This window comes from Epinephelus moara, chromosome 17, assembly GCF_006386435.1.
Source record: "Epinephelus moara isolate mb chromosome 17, YSFRI_EMoa_1.0, whole genome shotgun sequence".
Taxonomy (NCBI): domain Eukaryota; kingdom Metazoa; phylum Chordata; class Actinopteri; order Perciformes; family Serranidae; genus Epinephelus; species Epinephelus moara.
This window is the reverse complement of record NC_065522.1, coordinates 18,898,344-18,919,300: the sequence shown is the minus strand read 5'-3', so window position 1 is coordinate 18,919,300 and position 20,957 is coordinate 18,898,344. Positions and strand designations below refer to the sequence as shown.

The 20,957-nt window shown below is 41.8% G+C and overlaps 3 protein-coding genes across 3 annotated transcripts in view; 2 read left to right on the top strand and 1 right to left on the bottom strand.

Annotated features, from left to right (window-relative positions):
- LOC126403715 (serine/threonine-protein phosphatase PP1-beta catalytic subunit) overlaps window positions 1-20,957 on the top strand; it is a 659,813-nt gene that overhangs the window by 544,993 nt on the left and 93,863 nt on the right. The window lies entirely within an intron of this gene.
- The window catches only part of c17h11orf68 (chromosome 17 C11orf68 homolog), a 616,176-nt gene that overhangs the window by 544,999 nt on the left and 50,220 nt on the right, over window positions 1-20,957 (top strand). The window lies entirely within an intron of this gene.
- Window positions 1-20,957, bottom strand: part of LOC126403704 (mitogen-activated protein kinase kinase kinase 11) — a 57,578-nt gene that overhangs the window by 3,425 nt on the left and 33,196 nt on the right. The window contains exons 3-9 of the mRNA XM_050066429.1: window positions 16,878-17,026; window positions 15,527-15,702; window positions 12,260-12,506; window positions 8,232-8,348; window positions 4,507-4,678; window positions 4,280-4,398; window positions 3,478-4,098 (exon numbers count right to left, since the gene is read on the bottom strand). Of these exons, the coding sequence (XP_049922386.1) occupies window positions 3,478-4,098; window positions 4,280-4,398; window positions 4,507-4,678; window positions 8,232-8,348; window positions 12,260-12,506; window positions 15,527-15,702; window positions 16,878-17,026 (1,601 nt within the window). The remainder of the gene's footprint in view (window positions 1-3,477; window positions 4,099-4,279; window positions 4,399-4,506; window positions 4,679-8,231; window positions 8,349-12,259; window positions 12,507-15,526; window positions 15,703-16,877; window positions 17,027-20,957) is intronic.

Sequence of the window (20,957 nt, the reverse complement as noted above, 5' to 3'; positions counted from 1 at the left end):
TTATGTAAGTGGTTTCACAGGCTGAGTAGAACTCCCCGTGACAAGTACACTGACCTTTATGTCTAAAATCAGTGAGGTACCCCTTTAAGACACAATTTCAGAAAAAGGCTGCACAGTCAACATATAAAACATCTTCACCATCCTCTCCTTCACTTTCTTGCTCGAGGAAACTTTAATTGTTTATCTGCAAATTACAAATACTCTCAAACCACTGTAGTGTTGCCCTGGTGATCTTTTATGCACTCCTCTCCAATCTCAAATTTGCATTTGCTTTCTAATATTCTGCAAAACACATAAACCTGTATGGGGAAATTGATTCCAACAGAAACATGAAAGTGGTACATTATTGTTGCACAAAGAAATTAAACAATAACCAGCAGAGAATGTTGATGCAATTACTTTGAATTAAGTATAACGTGGTGCTGTGTAACTAGTTGACAGAGCTGAAACAGCAAGTGTAAATTAGCACTGACAAGAACATTAAACTCAGAATAAATCAGCTTGAATGAACATTTGCTATTTCCAAATGTGATGTGTCTGCCAAATGGCGTTATTTACATCAACAGCAACTCTCCAAGGCTGCTGAGCTATTCAGCTGACAAGAAAGAGCAATCAGAAGTCACACGAGAGCGCGCGGGCTGGAAAAAAACACGCCAGTGAAGGAATCCACTGCATTCATCTCTCTCTTTCAAGCACACAGTCACCGCCAGCAACCTTGTGGCAGTCTGTCTATGCATCTGAGCCTGAGTCATTACAGTCAATAAACATAATAAGATGTTTAGCTAAAACACTCACTGTTTAATTACGTGTGGCTTTTTGCCTCTGCGCGCTCGATGTAATGAGCGCATGCGGTTTGTGAGATTACGGCTGTTAGCGACGGAACAGGCGAGGCATGTCTGCTCGGTACCTGCGGGGCAGAGCTGTAAGAACCTCTCTGTGGAGAATCCAAGGCTTTGTGAGTCAAACGGACCAGATATAGAGTGTGAAATGTTACCAGAGGGCCCTCTTAAAGCCCTCGTAAAGCCCACTCGCTCTTAAACAACCAATACCCACGCCTCTATCATTATGGCTCTAAACTGTGTCAGTGCTTCTAAGAAATGCATATTAGTGTTTGGGTAAAACATGTGAATGTACTGTACAGTAAATCAAAGTGTTGCTGATATGCAGATCATCTCTGTTAACAACACACATGAATCAAAACAAAAGTATAAATATGCCCCATGAGAAGTGAACATTGCACTTCCACATGTAATTTTGAGGAGGAATATGAATGTTAATCCCTCCTGAATGTGATCTTTCATCATGTGTCGTGTGCATCCTGTACGGCATACAGGCATACATTTGGCATGTCTCCATATGAACATTTGCTCAAACTGGAGGGTAAATACACCCAAGACGCACTGCTGATCTCCAGCCAAACTATCCCAAGCACTAGCCAGAAAGAATAGTATAATATATTAGCAAATTTGAATCCAGCACTTCTCTGTCTGCATGACCTCAGCTGCATCCCCGATGTTTTGCATTCATCTTCAACTTTGCAATAAAGGAAAAACTCCGGCTTGAAAGAGGGAAAACAACAGAGGATTGGATGCTAGCTTTGCTTAGCAAGTATTAGCAGTGAAGTATGGAGGGCCAGCTGTTACCTGAGATATGCAAATAGTCCAAGACGAGCTTTGATGTAAATGAAAAAGCTTGTGCAGCACTGAAGCCTCCCTTGTGCCAGAAAGATCTTGCTAAAAAAGTAACAATAATAATTCTGCTAGAACTGTGAGGGAACATTGTAATGCTGAAAAGGTACTTAGTCAAGGTAAAATGTGGATCCAGCTACAGTGTGGGGGCCTCCTAAAAACAAGCATGGTGCGGGAAAGACGGCCTTTTCATAAAAACTTGGCTGTCTGTGCAGTAGAATTTGGTGCTACGTGACCAGAGAAAAACAGACAAAAAAGGCTGTGGCATTCACTTTTGCTCAAGAGGCAGAAAACCTACAACAACCAGAATACACTGCGCTGCACTGGACCAATAGACACTGCTGCTGGAGGGTAACGTAGTGCAAACTAATCCGTTTTCCCACAGGAAACACTATGGTGGCCAGCTGGTCACAAATGATCTCTTATAACAATTAAACAGTAAGATAAATATGTTCCTGAAAACCTTTAAGGTGAGAAATTGGCAACACAGTAACAGAATCTAGGTTCTTATTTAATCAGTACTGCTTAGTTTTACTGTTTAATCTCAATTTGTTCAGCCTAAACTTTAACAATACAAGAAACAGTATGGCGACCACTTCCTTTTCCACAAATTCTCATATTACAGCCAAACAGTGCACTAAAATATGTTTCTGGGAACATTTTAAGGGCGATATAGGCAATACAGGTACAGAATTTTGGTTTATATTTGATCAGCGCTGCTTAAATTTACAGTTTGATTCAAGTTAAGTCTGCATTTGAGAGAAACAGGAGTGTCTCTCTCTCTCAATGGCTTCTGTACTCTTTGTGTTGGTTGTGTCGGGCATAAAAGAACGCGGAAATACAATCTGCAGTTTGAGGAACAGCCCTAGAGCCAGCGATGCGTCATCTGGAGGATTTAAGATGGGGGGGGGAGGGTAATCTTGGCGCTGGTAAGATGTAGAGAAGTTAACCAAAGTTCATTTACATATACGCATTGTTGTGTTGCTGGTTGAAAACTGGCAAAGTATTCCCTTAAGGAACTGCGGATGAATCATTGATTTGATTTAGACAGAAGACTGTAATTTAAAGGGGCACTCCAGCGATTTATTCATCTCTATAAACAGATATCTATATATGAATGCAGAATCTGTGGGAAAGGGTACAAGATTTTGGTATCTGAAGCATTCCTGTTTCCGTTTGTTGTCTGTTTACAGTCTGAGTACTGACCAATTATGTTTTAGCAGCAGGTAAATACTCCATGTGGAGAACAAAAGGCCAAAAGCTATCATTTGACAACAATTTAGCTTTTCATTAACCCTATCTTTGAGTTCAAGTGGACGTTTGTGCCAAATTTGAGGAAATTCCCTCACAGTGCTCTTCAGATACCACGCTCATAAGAATGGGACGGACAACCCGAAAACATAATACCTTGGGCCAAGGCCTTCGCCGCCGCAGAGGCATAAAATAATAAAAGCAGCAGAGACTGAGATAATATGAGTCACCATCCCAAAATGCTGGACTTCCTACACTTCCGACAATGCAACCTGATAGAATCTTTTACTAGATCCTAACTGTCTGGGGAAACATGCACTTTTTCAAACCCCACACCCCCAGTTAGTCACACAAGCCTTCTGTTAAAAAAAGAAAAAGAACCTATACTGCGACACATTCTGCTGCCATTTCTGGCTGCACTGCTTCAGATAATACTGTCCGACAAGAGTAATTATTGTGACAGGTCTAGTGACTACTAAACTGACTTTCACTTTTAAAATGGTGGAGTGACTCTTTGAGGTGGAAAAGTTAGACTGACCCAGCTGAGAGGCGTGCAGGCCTTGGCTGGACCTCCTCCTCCTGTCAGCTTTGTGCTCCCAGGCCTCACAGCCAAGCTCCCCGTTAGTTGAATAGGAGCTTGGGGTCCATTCCCCTGGGCTGGCCCTGCCGTGCTGCAGAGGAGTCCTGGGGCTCTGCGGACTTTGCGGTATCTGCGGCGTCCGGTGGCCGCTCCTCTCACGAGGATTCGGCGGAGGTGGCGTCAGGGGTAAGGGCTTCAGTTCTTGGTACTGCAGAGGTAAATCCAAGAGCGGTCTGGGGAGCGTCTCAGAGGTGGAGAAGGTGATGAGATCGTCCACCACCGGGGGGTCTGAAATGAGGGGCATAGGGGATGAGATCTCTGGTTCAGAGGGGGTGCGGCTCTCCAGGGAAGGGAGGTTAGTTCGAGGGGGCACCCTTGGGGGAATATCCAGGCAGCGACCTAGTCCTACGGAGGCCAGGAGGGAGCCGCTGCCCAGCAGGGCCCGGTGGGTGCTCTTAATAAGGCCACCGTGGGAACCCCTCTCAGGCCTGGGGGAGCCAGCTGGGGAGGAACCCCCTTCCTCGCTGACCGAGTCTCGCTGAGGTAGAGGAAGCCGCAGGCTGTCCTTCACTGAGGAGCCTGCAGAGAGAGAACGTTTTTTTTTGTTAAGCTTTAAAAAGACAAAGGCGAGAGAGACGAGGCATTTATTATTCATTTAGCTTTTATACACAATTCACAGTCATGACAGTGTGAATAGTAACAGTGGCTAATGGGAGATATGCAGCTGGTAGTTAGGCTAGTGATGGAGGGCGTTGGGTACCGTTCTGAGCAGGGGGAATGGGAGGGGTAGGCGTGGAGGGTCTGTACTCCTCAAAGTCATCCTTGGATTCCCCCTTCTCATTGCTGTCCGACTCCAGGAGCTTGGCCCTCATCGACAGACTGAAAGTGTGAAGAAATTAAAAAATATTTAAGCGTGGTAAGATGAGATCAATCAAATCCTCCATTTTAAATGTTTACATGTAGAAGAAAAGAACAGTCCTGCTGTACCTGCTTTCCTGGGGACTCAGACGCAGGACTTTTGGGCTTTTGGGACTTTTCGGGCTCTGGGGCCTCCAGTGGGGGCCCAGCCTCAGGTCTCCATTGGCTTGTTTATGAGAGGGGGCCTCTAGGGGCCAGACCGAGCTCAGACCAAATGTCCTGCTGTTGTCACTGGGACTGACTGCAGAGAGCAGAGGAGAGAAAAATGAACATCAGCTTGCATGTTATCAGTATGCATACTGCTCAGCTGTATCCTAATGAGGTGTGCATTTTTAAAAGGCAGGTTTCACCGATAAAATTGACGTTGCCCTGCAATCATCTCCAACACAATGACCTTTAATTGACTCCTGCTACAGCTAGAATTCATGCAACTTCAATGCACTCTTTCTGCTCATATTTCTGCCCAGCTCAAGTCCTTATTTACTCTAATACAGTGTTAAGAATACCTCATCATGTGGATATAGTCCAGATGGTAACGTCCAAGGGGTTCACAGAGCAGAAAGTGCGAGAGGAAGGAGTCAAAGTCACCCAGGAAAAGATGAGAGGAGGAGCAGAGTGCTAATAAAAGCTGGGATTTCAACTGCAATTCACACACTTTACCGCGGCTGTGGTGCCACATCTCATCCCACCACTCTCCCAACCAACTGGCTTGTGTTGCTAACACAAAGTGTGTGAACATCGTGCAAACATTCACACACAGAAGTTATATGCTGGACTTCCTGACACACAACACCTCCCAACATACAAACCCAATCACACCCTTTAAAAAGCCTGCACTCTTCTCGACATAACACCTGACATGTTAGTCAGAAGAAGAGTGGTCTGGGCACCACTGTAAAATACTTCAAATACCAAGAAAACTAAACCACATCTTGTATTTCAGCTCTGGTGCTGCTTATTTCCGCTGATTCCCCCATTCATGTCATTTCATTTGAGCTTCAGAAATGGGAAAAACTAAATATGCTCTCTGAATGGACATGTTGTATTATTTTCTTTGGCCTCGACTACACTGGAGGCCTGGCTGATGCACTTTGCCTCCCATCACTCTCCAACACAATGTTTTCAAAGCAAGCACAGAGGTCAGGTGACAGTGTCAGCATGGCAATTTCATCAAGATCAGACAGTGGCTTTCAAAAAAAAAAAAGACCTCTTTCCCAGCATATTCCTCAGTAAACACAATTTCTTTTGCAATATTGTCACTGCTGATATCATCATGTGTTGATGGAATATATCTTGATGGTTATAATATTTTTTGGATATTTTACAATTGGCTCCTCTGCTCATCATCCGCCCCATGTTGATGGCCTTGTCATTTGTGAAGAAAATAAAGAGGAAAGACGACTAAACAGCAAGAATATTAGTCTACAGCGATGCAAGTGGCTCTGTGAGGTTTACAGCCTGGGGGAAAAATGGTTTCGGTCTCTATAGTTAATTTCCACATTATTAACAACTGTGCACAGGGTGAATTTTTATTAAACTCATCCATTTGAATTTTATTAAGGCTTAAAGTTATGCATATTCAAGGGTGGGTCCGCTCTGAGAGACAGGTAGATGCATCCATTGACAGGTTGCTAAGACAGCAACAACACTGGTTAGGTAACGTAACTATGGTATAACCCCAGAGTCACAGAGTATATGAGTAGCTGCAGCTATTTCAGTGTTTTAGTTCATGACAATTAATTGTAATGTTTTGGTCAGCTAAAAAAGTCATGTTTAGAGTTTGGTTGTGCTTAAGCCAGTTTTTAGCAAGCCCAAATTAGCATTATGACAGTTAACCACTGCTGTAAATGCACCACGCTACCCAGGCTAGCAGCTAGCATGATGATTAGCTCCACCCTCTCATCCAAACATGGTCACTTTTGACTGCAAAAATCCGAGATGGCCACGGCCAATATGCCAACTTGAGGCTTCAAAACAGGAATCCACAAACTAACGGGTGACATCACAGTGGCTAAGTCCCTTTATTTTACACATAAAGTACTGCTGATGTTGTCAAAGGTTATTAGTTTTGAAAGATTTAGTCAAAAATCAAAGTATTAGCTGAATCAAAATTTTGACTTGATGATGAAACTACTTAAGAAAATCACTTATTACATGTCACCCTGAGGGGGGCATAACTATCTGTACTTAATTTGGCTCCAATAAAGTAAATGTTGAGAAATTTCAATGGAGGAGTGAAGATTTGAACCTGATGGTGGCACTAGAGGGAAGTTCAGGGGATCACCAACTGTGTAGGATTCATCCTCTGGGAATCATCGATATCTGTACCAAATTCCATCCCAATCCATTGAAAAGTTGTTGAGAGACCAACTGACTGATCAACCAGCTGGCATCCCCAGACCTATGATACCCGCATGGCTAGAAACACAGCATGTGAATCATCATATCAACATATAAATGTAAAGACTTCTATACCCCAGGTGCTAATCCTGCCCCTATTCAGAAGATGCCAGCACATGTCAGCCTACTGACATGCTAAAAATGCTAACTTCTACAATCCCAGAGTTCAAAAAGTCCCTGAAAACTAATTCTAGGACGATCAATCATTCTGTAGCTTTCCTTGTGCCCCGCTATACTCATTTGTATTAACAGAACAAAAATCCCATTGAATGGAACTCTGTGGACTAATGCAAATCAATTTGGCAGTTCTCTAGACAAATAAGTTTGCGAGGCCCCAGCAATAAATCACTGCTTGCTACCGAGAGGGCAAGCATAAATACCCACTAAACACATTTTAATGACAGGCACACTCATGGCTTAGTGATAGCTATTAAGGAAAGTCATTAGGAAGTAAAGAAAACCAGCCCTCTATTTGATGAATAAATGAAGCTGGCAGATGTTTTAGATTTACTAACCACTTTTACAGATAAATGTTTCACTGCGATTTGTGCTTTTATGTCAACCCCCAGTGGTAATTGTTTAAAGAAAAAAAATCCCTTTCATTGCTTGTTGCTACACCACAAATTTCCTTTTGGGTTTTGTTAAGACGCCCTGTGACCTACTGGCTACAATTTCCCTCCGAAGGGAAATGATCTCGGGGCGTTTGTCTAGGAGCCTGACAAGCAGAAGAGTATTGTAAATCTCTGCCGCTGCTGCAACCCTTCTCAACCCCTTCTCCTGGAGCAATGAATTCCTCCCTGCTTATTTTTAATTCACTAAACCGCACTGTAGCCACTACATGCATATAAAACCTTGGATACTTTCTGCCTGGAAAATACAGCTCAATGGCTCCCCCCGCTGCAGCAATGAGGAAACTGCAGGCCAGGGGAGCAGAGCAGGGGCTGCAGTGGAAAAAAGCTGCTGAGAAGTGCTGAGCCGCTGAGAGGAAGTCAGATAATATTTGGACTGGAACAGACTGTTGAAAAGGGAAAAGGGTGTGTGTGTGTGTGTGTGTGTGTGTGTGTGTGTGTGAGTGAGAGAGAGAGAGAGAGNAGAGAGAGAGAGAGAGAGAGAGAGAGAGAGAGAGAGAGAGAGCAGTAAAGCAGGGAGGGGAAGAGAGAGAGAGAGAGAGAGAGAGAGGGGGCCCACAGGGAAACATGGGAAGACAAAAAAGACGAGTGGGTGGTTGAGAGCACATGAAAGGAGAGAATTTGGAAACTGAGAGAAGTAATGTTGCAACAGAGTCTGTGTGTACACGCAAGAAGGCAAGACATTCTTTGTTTCCTAAATGTCTCTGCTAGCACACATGTGCACCTGTGCGTGTGTTTATCCAAGGGAAAAATGACTGCACTCACGTTGGATTGCACGGAAACGTGGGCCGAAGGAGGGCGAGGAGCCTGACCCCAAATCAGGAGAGTTCCGCCTCTTCTCCAGGCCCGGGGATGCCTGCACCGTAATCTTATGGATGAAATCTGCAACACACAAACATATACCACAGATGTTAGACCACCTGGATGTGTGATGGAAGCACCAACCAGAATACACACATTAAGTTTGGGTTTCCTCGCTCTACTTCACATTCATACATTCAAGAGTTGTCAGTTGTTTGTAGCTTCCTTATTTTTCTAAAACAGTCTGTGCTGACTTTCATGGCAGTGGAAATCAAGTACATGTTATCAGATTGGTAACAAAAGCGGTTTCCTTACATTAAACATCAGATTTCAGTAGCCTTATGTTACATGTATGGTTGCAGGGATATACCTGTTCAAGGAATACTATGATTTGAAAATGAATGGTTACACATATTTTCATAGTTTCAAGTGTGAATAATAGTAATAACACATTTGTTTAACTAAAAAAAACTTCTGTTTTCATTCCTCTAAGGGTCATTCTGATGGCTAATAATAATAATACTAATAATTCTGTAATACTGTGATACTGTGACACTGCAATATTTTCTGAGATGGTTATTGTACCCTGAAAATCTCATACTGTTACAACCCTATTTACACGGCTAACTCTTTGCTGTGTTTTGGTGGGAACTGGCCACTTCATATTCAATGACAGTAACTATGAGCTAGCTGTGACTAACAGCATGCTACTGCTAGTTGCTATTAGCTAACACTAATAACAAGGTACGCAGCCCAGGAAGTGTCAGGAGGGTAAAAAAATTAAAAATAACTACCAAAAATTAGTAATTTCTTCTCAGAAATTACACATAATTAAATTACCTCATCTAATAATTTGAGGAATGGTTTTCTAAAGATTCAGCTACTAGCAGTAACTACTAGCTAGCTGTGACTAATAGCATGCTACTGCCACGTGCTATTAGCTAACACTATTAACAAGGTAAACAGACTAGGAAGTGTCCGGAGGGCTATATCATTAATAAATAATTACCAAAAATTAGTTATTTCAGCTCAGAAATGACAATTTATAAGATTTTCTCAAGTAATAATTTGAGGAATGATTTTCTAGATTCAGCTACTAGCAGTAACTACTAGCTAGCTGTGACATGCTATTGCTACTACTGGCTAATAACTAACAGTGCTAATAACAAAGTTGGGGTAAAGGTTTCATAAATAATTCCCTAAATTTAGGAATTTGTAAATTAGTAATTTAATCTGAGGAATGGTTTTCTGAAGATTTAGCTACTAGCAGTAATGACTAGCATAGAGTAGCAGTAGCAAGCTAGTAGGCTACTTACATGCAGCTAAGAGCAGAAAGCAACACTGTTAATATTGAGCTACACAGCCTGGTAGGTATCAGAAGGGACGTTTAATCTAATAAATTATTCATTAGGTTAGTAATTCATGCCCTCAAATTATTAACAGTTCCCTCAAATGAACGTGCTCTGGGTACATCAATTTCCTTCCCTCAATCTGTAATTTCTACCCTTAGCTTTTTTAATTCCTTTTCTTTTAATTAATGGTTTGTGCCCTCAAATTACTAAATTAGTTCTTCATTTTCTCACGGATTCACATTTGAAGGATACGTCGTTTTAAATTGCAGAAACCTAAAGTATTATTAAATGCAGAGGTCTACAGGGAGATTGTCAAGAGGGCACTGACAAATGGAGGGAAGGAGATATCGCTATTAATTTGAGGTAATGACATAATTATGTAGTCTGAGGTCATGACTTTATCAATCAGCTGAATACATTATAAATTCAAGGAAAGAAATTAAGTGACTCACGGGTGTGACTTAATCAATTAAGGTTATAAGCAAGTGTAATCTGCTAATCTACGGAGAGCACTCGCTACTAGCATTGGCTGATACTTGCTTGCTATTTAGCAAAAGAAGCTAACACTTTGTTAAGGGACTGTTCTTTATTTATCATAGGAGGGGGGTGGCTGGTGTGTAAATTCTATTTTTTTATTTTTTTATTGTAGTTTTTATGCTCCTGGAGCTACAAACATTTTTTCATTAGGCCTTCTTGAGTTACTTTGGGAAAAGGCATGACCCCTTCCTCCACCATAAATTACTTGTTTGATTTTAAAAACATACCCTTTGATGTTTGAAAGTTAAAAGTTGAAGACAAAATCCTGGCGTTGACAAAAGCCTCGGTTTTTCCAGTCTTGAAATATCAATATTTTAAGCTTAGAGGTTACAGAAGCGTTCATCCCACATAATGTGTTCAAGGACTGTCATAAATTTTAAAACCCAACGATAGTTTCAGTTTTTACAGTTTCTGGCTATGATAAATGGTGTAATCTTGGCCAATTTTAAAGATGCTATCCAGATGCTTAAATAAATACAAAATACAACCATTTCAAATTGTATGCCCCTCCCCTAAGCCAAAATAAAAAACACAAGTCCTCCTCAATGTTAAAAAAAAAAAGTTGACATGCTTCCCCCTTTTGCACCACCCCTTCCCCTCTCATATGTAAATAACAGTCCCTAAGGTTAACTGATTAGACTCAGGCTATGTTTATAGTGTTTATAGTGTTTATAGTGTTTATAAGTAGAAACTAGGGCTGAATATTAAAAGACATTTCCTTTACAATAATATTCACTTTCACTTAAAGTGTAACTGAAATGACAGCCACACCACAGCAATTATGCTCAGCTATCTCTTCATTACCAGCCCATTTGTTTCTCTGTATATTTAGCCACTATACAACCATGACGGAGCCAAATTTGTGATGCAACTGCAAAGCCCCTAATAGTCTTTTAGCACAGCCTTAAGAGTATGCCACACTGCATTTCACTGCACATATTGTTTGTGTATGTGACAAATACCACCTTTAAATCCTAAATCCTGCATAAGAACATCCTAAGCATGTTCTTATTTATATCTACGGGATAAAGCATAACATATAAGTTATTCCACAGGGTGCCAAGTGCAAGAGCAACACAGGATATAGAAAAAGGATAATAATAATATTGGTGGAAAGAGGAAGGAAAAAGAAAGGGAGTCAGACAGATATGGTTAGGAGGAGAATAAAAACACAGACGAGTGAGCTAGAGGGGAGAGAGAAAAGGGTGAGGAAGGGATACCTAAAAAGAAAAAGGGAGGGAGAGAGCGAGAGAGAGGCATGGAGTGAGAGCGAGAGAGTGAAGAGAGGCCAGCCAGCAGTGTATCCATAGACAGGAAGTAACAAGGCGTGGTTGGCTCACTCTCCCCTCTCATCAACCCCCCCACCACCACCACATCACCGCCCTGCTGCTGCTGGGAAAGGCCTAACCACAACACACACACTCACATACACACACACACAAACACACACAGTGTATTTACGCATGCTTGCTCAGCCTAAAATACACTCACACACGCATTGAAACACACTGGATGTGAACTGCAGCGGGCTGTGTGACTTTGTGATAGTGGAGGATGCATAAGGAACAGCAGTCAGCTAAGTATTAGAGGACAAAAGGGAGCAGAAATGGAGTGTGTTGGTCAGTGTGAATATCAGGCCTGTGATTCACCTTTCACAGGACCAAAGCTGTAGTCGGTTTGTGTCTTACTGTGGTCTGAATGTTGTTTGAGGGGGCATTTTGAAGAGTTTGACATTTTTGTGATTGAAATACAAGTAAACAATTTCAGGTATATTGAAAGACAGCAGAAAATGGCCTCTATTTGCAGCCTTTTCTAAATATCAGCCTTCAAACCTACACGAGTCCAGTCGTGATAGGAACCTTCAGCACAGCCGAGCTACAAAATTACAGTTGCACCACAAAACTCTCTCCCTCACTTCTCCTTCTCTGCTCTCTTGTATTTTTTTTGCCTGTTGTTGTTTTTCTTGCTTCTTGAGACTGAGCCAGTAATGGCCCTTGAAATGGAATTTCTCGTCAAGACCATTGGCTGACACAATCCGACTAGTAGCTGATTTGTGACAGAGCAACTCAAAAACAGTTCAAACAAACACACACAAACACACACCTTGAGGCATGCTGATTTTCTCGCCGTTCTTGCACTTGAGCTTGTGCTTCTTGAAGGTGCCCTTCCTCTTCTTGACGTTGGGTTTCTCCTGGTTCTGGTTCAGGTGGAGGATGAGGAGGCTGAGCTCGCGCTCAAACACGTCCTGCTCCCACTGAGCCAGTTGCTGCTCGCGTTGCCGCAGGAACTCTTCGTGGGACTTCTGTTCCAGGGCCGCTCGCTTCAGCTCCTCCTCACGGCATCGCAGCTCCTGTGGGACGAAAAAGGACAAGTGCATGAAAGAGATGAGGAGGTGTTTAATACGAGCAGGTCCCAATCATGCGTGATGGAGGTATACAGTGTGAAATGAGCTGCTGGAGGTTGGTTGCAATCAAGCGAAAATGAAGCCAACATAGAAGTGCCAAAACCTGCAGTTCCTTGAATGGCCACTTGAGGCTGGCTCCAAGAGAGAGTCAATCCACATAGACCTCCATGTTAAAATACCTAACTTTACAGCAGAAATATATATGTTTACAGCCTGGTACAAAAACGATTTTGGTCTCATAAGCTAATTTTAACATTCATGACAAGTGTATGGGGGTGAATTTTTATATAACTCAGCCATTTACGTTTTATTAAGGCTTGAAGTTACACATAATAAGAGCGTGGCCACTTTGAGTGACAGGTGGGTGCCATCTGTTAACAAGTTGCTGCCACAGCGACAATGTTGGTTTGGTAATGTAACAATAGCCCCTTTTCCACCGCAGGAACTTTTATCATTTACCCCCAAACTTTCCCTGAAAAAAGTACCTAGTAGGGGGGTAGGACTCTTCAGATTCCCCGGAATTCTTGAGGGGTGGGATTGTGTGCTGAAGAACACTGATCGGTGGAACACACACGTGTCAGTGTGTCTGCATACTTTATTTCATTTCTACACACTCCACTTTGTTTGTTTCGATTTAGGATGGGTACCGACACCCTAAATCATCAAAGACCGTAGTATTGATAAGAGCTAACTGTATCGGTTCTCCTCTGCTCTCTGTGCCGGCGCTGAACTCCTCCACATACACACACATCCACACATGCACCAACGCGACACGGTAACCAGTGAACAGCCGAGGGGTCACGGTAGAAATGAAGTGAAGATAACTCGAAAAAATGACTCGAGTTGACGGCAGCTGAACATCATTACTGTAAGTGCAATTAAACCTTAGTGGGTAAGAAGCCAATACTTTATCAATACATGTGTTCAGCAGCATGAACATGTAAACATGTAGACAGCGATATTCAATATGCTCCGTCCACAGTCTCTCATCCACCGATACTAACGTTATGTCTTACACAAGGACAGCACGCTAGTTCAGCTGATAGTGAATTGTTACTAATAAGCTCAAATGACAGCTGTCTGTATGTAGACTGACTTAGTTTGACACTTATCTTAAAATACTTTTAAACTGAGCTGCTGGCTGAGACAAACAGCCCCAACTCTCTACCAGCATGTAACCAGCCAAGCTGGCGGAGCCAAATACAGGGCACACGCTGAATCATCGACGTCATCTCGCTAATTTAAATAAATTCTCTGGAACTTTGAGGTGCGGTGGAAATACAAACCACACAGATTACCAGGAATTCTTTTACCCAGGTAAATAAATGGCTGGTAATAAAAGTTCCTGTAAATGTTGATGGAAAGGGGGCTCGTGGCATAATCCTAGATTCACAGAGTATAGGTGTAGCTGTAGCTTTCACCATTTCATTGTGTTTTCAGTTCAAGAAAGTAAATAGTAATGTTTTGAAAGAGAGGCGGCAGTAGCTCAGTCCATAGGGACTTGGGTTGGGAACCGGAGGGTCGCCTGTTCGAGCCCCCTTCCAGACCAAAATATGGAGCGTGGTGGCTGGAGAGGTGCCAGTTCACCTCCTGGGCACTGCCGAGGTGCCCTTGAGCAAGGCACCGAACCCCCCAACCGCTCGGGGCGGTCATTCTGACATCTCTCCAATTTGTGCATGTATAGGTCCTGTTTGTGCATGTGTGTGTCTTTCGGACCTGTGTGTAATTGACAAGCAAGAGTGAAAACATTGAATTTCCCCTCAGGGGGATTAATAAAGTAAATAAACTTAACTTTGTTTGCCTAAAAATGTCTTATTCAGTGTTTGGGTGTACTAAAAGACCCACTAAGGCAGGGATACTCAATTTATTCACAATGGAAATGAACTGATTACCACTGGGAATTTGTTTGTACTTTGTAGTCAGCTCAATCATTTTTTAATTTAATTTTAAATACTTTATCAATCCCCGAGGGGAAATTCAATTTTTTATAATGTGCCCAAGTGCATAAAAAACGTTTAACATAGAGCTTGTTTATATAAAAAAAAGTGTCAGGAGAGGATATTCTTTTTTCTGGTAAGTACATTTTTTATGAAATGGTTTCAAGCCTGGCTTTAGCTAGTGAAAATTAGCATTAGTATTTTCATAGTTAACCACAGCTGTACTGTGCTAACCAAGCTAGCAGCTAGCATTAGGGTTAGCTCCACCCTCTCATCCAAATATTATATTATTATCCAAATATTTTCTGGCTCCAAAAAAAAACAATGGTAACAGCCAAAATACTCAATTTGAAGCTTTAAAACAGGAGTTCACAAACCACTGGTGATGACATGGTGGGGACATCCATTATTTCATACAGTCTATGGTGGCAGTGAAACCTTTCATGAGCATTAACTGCAGGATGACCTGCAAGTTAACCATCTGACATTTTATGTGATGTTCCACAGATTAATGGTTGGTCTCAAGGGGTGACACACCTGAAAAGGTTGTATCTTACAGTTAATTAAATTCTGAATGGCCCACATGACACCAGAGTCCAAAGTGAAATTAACGGTTTCTAAGATAACCTGTCTTTTCTTCTTTGTCACATCTGTATCAATAAAATAAAGGTGAAAGAGCAAGAATAGCTGCTACTTATATTTATTACAATATCTTAGCTATCTATACATTATCAATTATTTATCTGATGTATCTTTTAATCAAAATACTATCTTTGTTTCAATTGTTTTGCTTGAATTGAATGGATGCATAAATCCATTAGCAAATGCTTTGCTCAGATGGATAAAATCAGCATAATCATGATGTAAAATATAAGTTATATGGGGGTTACAATTTGTCCAAAATACACAAAATTAAAAATAAAGGAACAAAAAATCTGAACCTTGGATGGACAAAGGAATAGATGTGTGAATAAAAAGAGATACACATATGTTTACTTTACTGAATAATGCACTGACTGCCTCTCTTACTTTCTCTTTAGCCCGCAGTTCATCGAACATGTCTTGGATCTCCACTTTCCAGTTCTCCTGCAGGGAGTGGAAGGAGTCCTGCGGCATCTCTTCCTTCACCTGCTGCTCCAAGGCCGTCAGCTGGGCCAGGATGGAGCTGAAATTGGGTCGACGGTGGGGGTCCTGGTCCCAGCACTCTGTCACACACACACACACACATACACACACACACACACACAGAGTCAGACACAGTCAGACATCAGCAGCACTTGCAGACACAGAGTTATATCTACTATGACTGCACTCTCATGAATGCATGGCTGTCTTCACACTGATGCAAAGATAATAGCAATGAGGAAGTAGTGGACCCAAACAGAGCGAAATACATTTTAAAGTGGATGGTGTTGACAAAAATAAAGGGTTGTTTAGTCTGTTACAGAGCCGTTTCCTTAAAATGAGTGGAAAAATTTGACAATAAAGTCGCCATATTCACTTGTTTCCAGCAGTTTCACTTCTTTAGTGTTTTTCTTGAATCAAGGGACCTGAAAGAAGGAAGTACCTCACTGATTCACTGAAATCCTTAGACATACCGCACTGCATAGGAAAAAGGCTAATTTTATCACCCTATTAAAAGGTGTTCATTAGAATTTTAAGACTTAAAATTGGGTCAAATGACTTCCTAAAACGGATCTTTCTGCACTCATTACACTTCATGTCCAATGAGGATCCTGCGATGCCTCTAATTTTTATTTACCCATATTTCAGGCACTTGTGTGAGCATAATCTAGAGTCAAGCTGATCACTTATTCAAAGTGTTATGCTTAATTAACTTGCTGTGGGGGGTTTGCATAATTTGCTGCAACACTTTGGGCATTACAAGCAGATCAAAAACCAATCCGATAATTAATTAATCCTCTGAGGTGGCTATCGGTGGTTTTGTGCACTGATCTCTTTTTTAAAAATACAACTGGAGAAGACAAGCAGACATCAAGAGAGGAGGCTAAGTGGAAATAATGTAAACTATGTCTACTTTTTGGCAGAAGCAGATAACAGGCTGGTAGCATGTTAGCAAGCACCCAGGTGACATTTCTTCTTAGCTTGAAACTGAACCAAAGGGAGAACATAAATGAGTACAAACACGTTGCACAAGGTGGCTCCAGCACAAAGCACTTCCTCTCAACGGCAACGTTATTAACAACATACAGGAATTTGTTTTCTCAATTTCAACCCAGCTTTGGGGAAATGGAAAGAGAGCGTGCCGGGGACACCAATTTGATCTCACGCAAGAGTACTCTCACACCACTGAACTGAAAGTCATTGCCTAAACTGTGCAATGAGTGCATTCGGTTACATTTCCAAACACGTGTCCCACCTGACATGAGCTGAGCAAAGGGCTCGGGGCACGTGGAGGGGATGGGCAGGGTGAGCTTGTTCACAGCAACTCCGTAGGCGACTGCAAGTCCATCAATCCCTTTGTAGGGTGCCTCTCCTGTTAGCAGCTCCCACAGCAGAACACCATAGCTGGAAGGGAAAAAACACAGTCAACAAGCCATGAGACAGAACGCTCAGACCAAAATTAGACACAGGATATATCCTGGAACACACTTCATGCAGCTATTTGGAAAACATACAGTGTGACACTATCATCATTTCTGGTATATTGGTATACATCAATGAATCAGACCACTGCAGCATTAATATACTTTACAAGACCTTTACTTTCACAACTGTTTTACTTTCTAGACTGCTTTCATATCCGTTAATGCTACCTCAATGCGACCAGCAGCTACTTCACAGTACAAATCTTCCAGCAAATAGTACTGATGATGGCTTTTACTTTAAAGCAATTCGGTAGGTACTAAATTAAAGGTTTGAAAATTATTTTGAAGTCACCATGTGAAGAATATTTATATGATTATTGCATCTTTCACATTATTGTGATGGCAAAAGATTTTGTTTGTCGGAGTATGAGATAATTATACATCTTTATTTAGTCCATTATTAATATAAAAATTGTGATTAGAGCAGCTTTAAGCTCATTTTAGGTTGAGGTTGTAGCTGCTATATAAACATTAGGGCTGACCTGAGTGCTTTAAAGCTTCCAAGCTTTGATCGTTGCCTTGGTAACAGTAATAGTAAAAGTAATCCAACATTATTCATTACGCATCAGCATGAATTATCATGTGTTATTTTCAGTCAAGGACACTCGGTCATAGTTTAGTGACTCTAACTCGCTCCCATCTAATGTCAGTCACTAGCATTCGAGCACTACTGAAACTATGACTGTTTGTCCACATGTGACAGGCTTATAGATATGCTAGCAAGACATCGAAAAAGTTAAACTTCTGAAGTAGTTTCAAAATTTGTGAACTTGACCCCAAAGACTCGAGTGCCAGATATACCAAAGAAAACTGGTAAATCACAAGTGTACAACAAGCTTGGCAAGTCACCTGCGAACACAGGTAAAAGCTCAGCCATCTGGCAAAGTATTCTTTTTTTCTCGCTATTACGCTACTGTGACCTTCATGCTAACAAAGTGGTTAGCAGTGACCGCTAACATTTATGTTTGACGAAGGAAAACACCGCTAGAAATGTAATTATCTAAATATAATACGGTCAAAAAATGTGGGGTTTTGTTTGTTTTGTTTTTTTGCTGAAACATTAAAAGTTCAAAATCTGATACAATATTTTTGTACTCAGAGGGGGCGCCACAATTGCCCTACCCCCCCTTGAAAAAGCAAAAGCCATCCAGGGCACAGTAAACAGAAAAGACAAAAGAAGACAACAAAATTTGCACAAAAAAAATAAAATTCTTTTTTTTTAATTGTTATTTTTATTATTATTGTTAGGTAAGTTGTTTATTGTGTTGATTTCTCATTGGCGCTTGTTCTTCTTAGTAATAAATACAACAAATATAAAAGATAAGGGGTTTGCTTTGGGAGCCAAATGTGCTAGGTCCAGCACTGGTCTCATGCCTCAACACATTTGCAGCTTTGATACCAATATGAGATATTTCCAACATGACTCCCACCTGCTTCCAGACTATTTACATATGTATTTGATGGTGCTTTTAAAAAGACAAATGCTCATTTAGTTGTGAGCTGAAATTATACCTTACACATTCATTATCGTAGCACTGACAATACAGAACTAAGACACATTTGTGCAGTGGAATATTTTTGCTTGGTGAACCATGTGCTTGCAAAGCAATGTGAACTCATGCATGCAAAACTTGTACAAACACAAATACACAAACAAACACACACACACACAGACACACACAGGACTTTTGAGCCCACACAATGGGAGCAGCTCTGTGTCCTAAGAAGATGAAGCGTGGCGCAGGACTTGGATCTCCCACACTGTCAATTAGCCCTCGCCCGGACCTGACTGAACGCACTGTGGAGGCTCGCTAAGTGGAGAGCGCAGGCCGCAGCCTTTTTTTATTTAGTTCTTTAATTACAACTTCCACACACTGTGACTGTGCAGAAACGCTGCTCGCTGCTCCCTAAGGCGGTCGTCGTCTTCGCGTGGCGGCTTTGGAGACGAGCGGCCGTGGACAGATGAGAAAGAATAGTAGAACAAAGATTACCGTTCATTTTCAGAGCAGGGCTGCCTGTCTGCCCGCCCGCTACTTGCTCATTTTGCTGTTTTCCAGATTGTGCTGTGATTGCTGTGAAAATGAGCTTGCGTGGGTTTGTTGTTGATAAACGGGGAGATGGAAACTGAGAGGATGTGTGTGAGATAGTGAGATGACACTGAACCCATTACGGTAGTGGCAAAAAAAAAACCTATACACTCTTATTAAATAGGGTTCTTTAAAGTACCAGAAAATTCCTTAAGTAGCTTGCACCAAAGCAGGATCCTGTTTGATGTTCTCAAGGACGCTTTCAAAAAGGTTCTCTGTAACAGCATGCTCAATTGGTTTCACATAGGCTCTGTGTGGGGCTGCAAAGAACCATTTAAGAATGGATTAAATGGTCCAAATCCACTGGATTAAAATTAAACCATAGCATATGAGAGTAACTGCTATAACCACAGTGCAGCAAAGCCATAAATGTGTATTATTGCTTTAATAAATTATTTATCTTTTCCCTACTGCGGAGCAAAATCAGCCCTGCCTGCTTCATTCCAAATGCAAATTCATATACAGCACTTTAAAGCCATCATGAATCCCCTCTCAACAAATCACACAGTTGTTTAAGTCATTATTACAAAACCACAAACCATAATCAAGGGGACTCTTCTGTTCCTGTGTAGATGTGGCCAAACACACACAAATATGTGTGCGCACACACACACACACACACACACACACACACACACACACACACACACACACACAGAGTTATTCCCAGATAAAGGGCTGTGGTTAGGTCTGGTGTGTGGCCTCCTTCTCTGTCTATACTGGAGACAATGGGACAGTGTGCAGTACAGATGTCCCACAACAAAGCACAGAGCAGCTCTTTGAAGAGACGCCGTCACATGGCTGCGGCGGTCTTGCCGCAATCCATCACTCTGTGCCTCCTTCTCGTCATCACTCCGTCTCCCACCATCACTTCTCTGCACTTTCACCCTTTCCCCTCTGGCCCCATATAAACACCACACCATACTGATCTCTAATAAGGCTGCGTATTTTTAATAATACTACAATTTGAGTCATTGCATCTCTGATTATAAAGAAAGAAACAATTTCTCTAATCGTAACAATGCTTTTCATTCTGTATTCCAAGGTCATACACAATTTGGAGTCTGCAGAATGTTATTAGAACATGATTGTTTCTATTGACCTAACTACCATCTAGTGTCCAAGCTACTTCAGCCCAGCTTGATGACCCTATTATATATGAAGGCTTCAGGCCTAGACCTAAATAGTTGCCTAAAACTGACTGTGGGCCATCTTGTGTTTTTTTATAATTATGAAATCAGGTGAAGTATATCATAATGCAAAATAATGGCTCATTCTATGGGCTCAAAGTAGGGCTGGGTATTGTTCCAAAAATTCTAATTCCAGAACCAATACTAGTACCCTTGAAGGGATAGTTCGGATTTTTTGAAGTGGGGTTACATGTGGAACTTATCCATTGTCAGTGTACAGGCGTCCCATGTACAAGGCTGTTGCCACAGCGGCCCGGGTTCGACTCCAGCCTGTGGCCCTTTGCTGCATGTCACTCCCTCTCTCTCTCCCCCCTAAAGGCTAAAAAGTGTACGTTAAATCCATCCATTTTCATCCTCCTATCCAGGGCTGGGTTGAGGAGCAAAGTACTCCGAACGTTCCTCTCCTCAGCAACGTTTTCCAGCTCCTCCTGGGGAACCCCAAGGCGTTCTCAGGCCAAAGGAAATATAGAAGCCCTCCAGCATGTTCTGGGTCCACCCTGGGGCATCCTACCAGTTTGACGTGTCCGGACATATATACGTTATATTGAGAGTTATATTGTATCAGACTCCATTG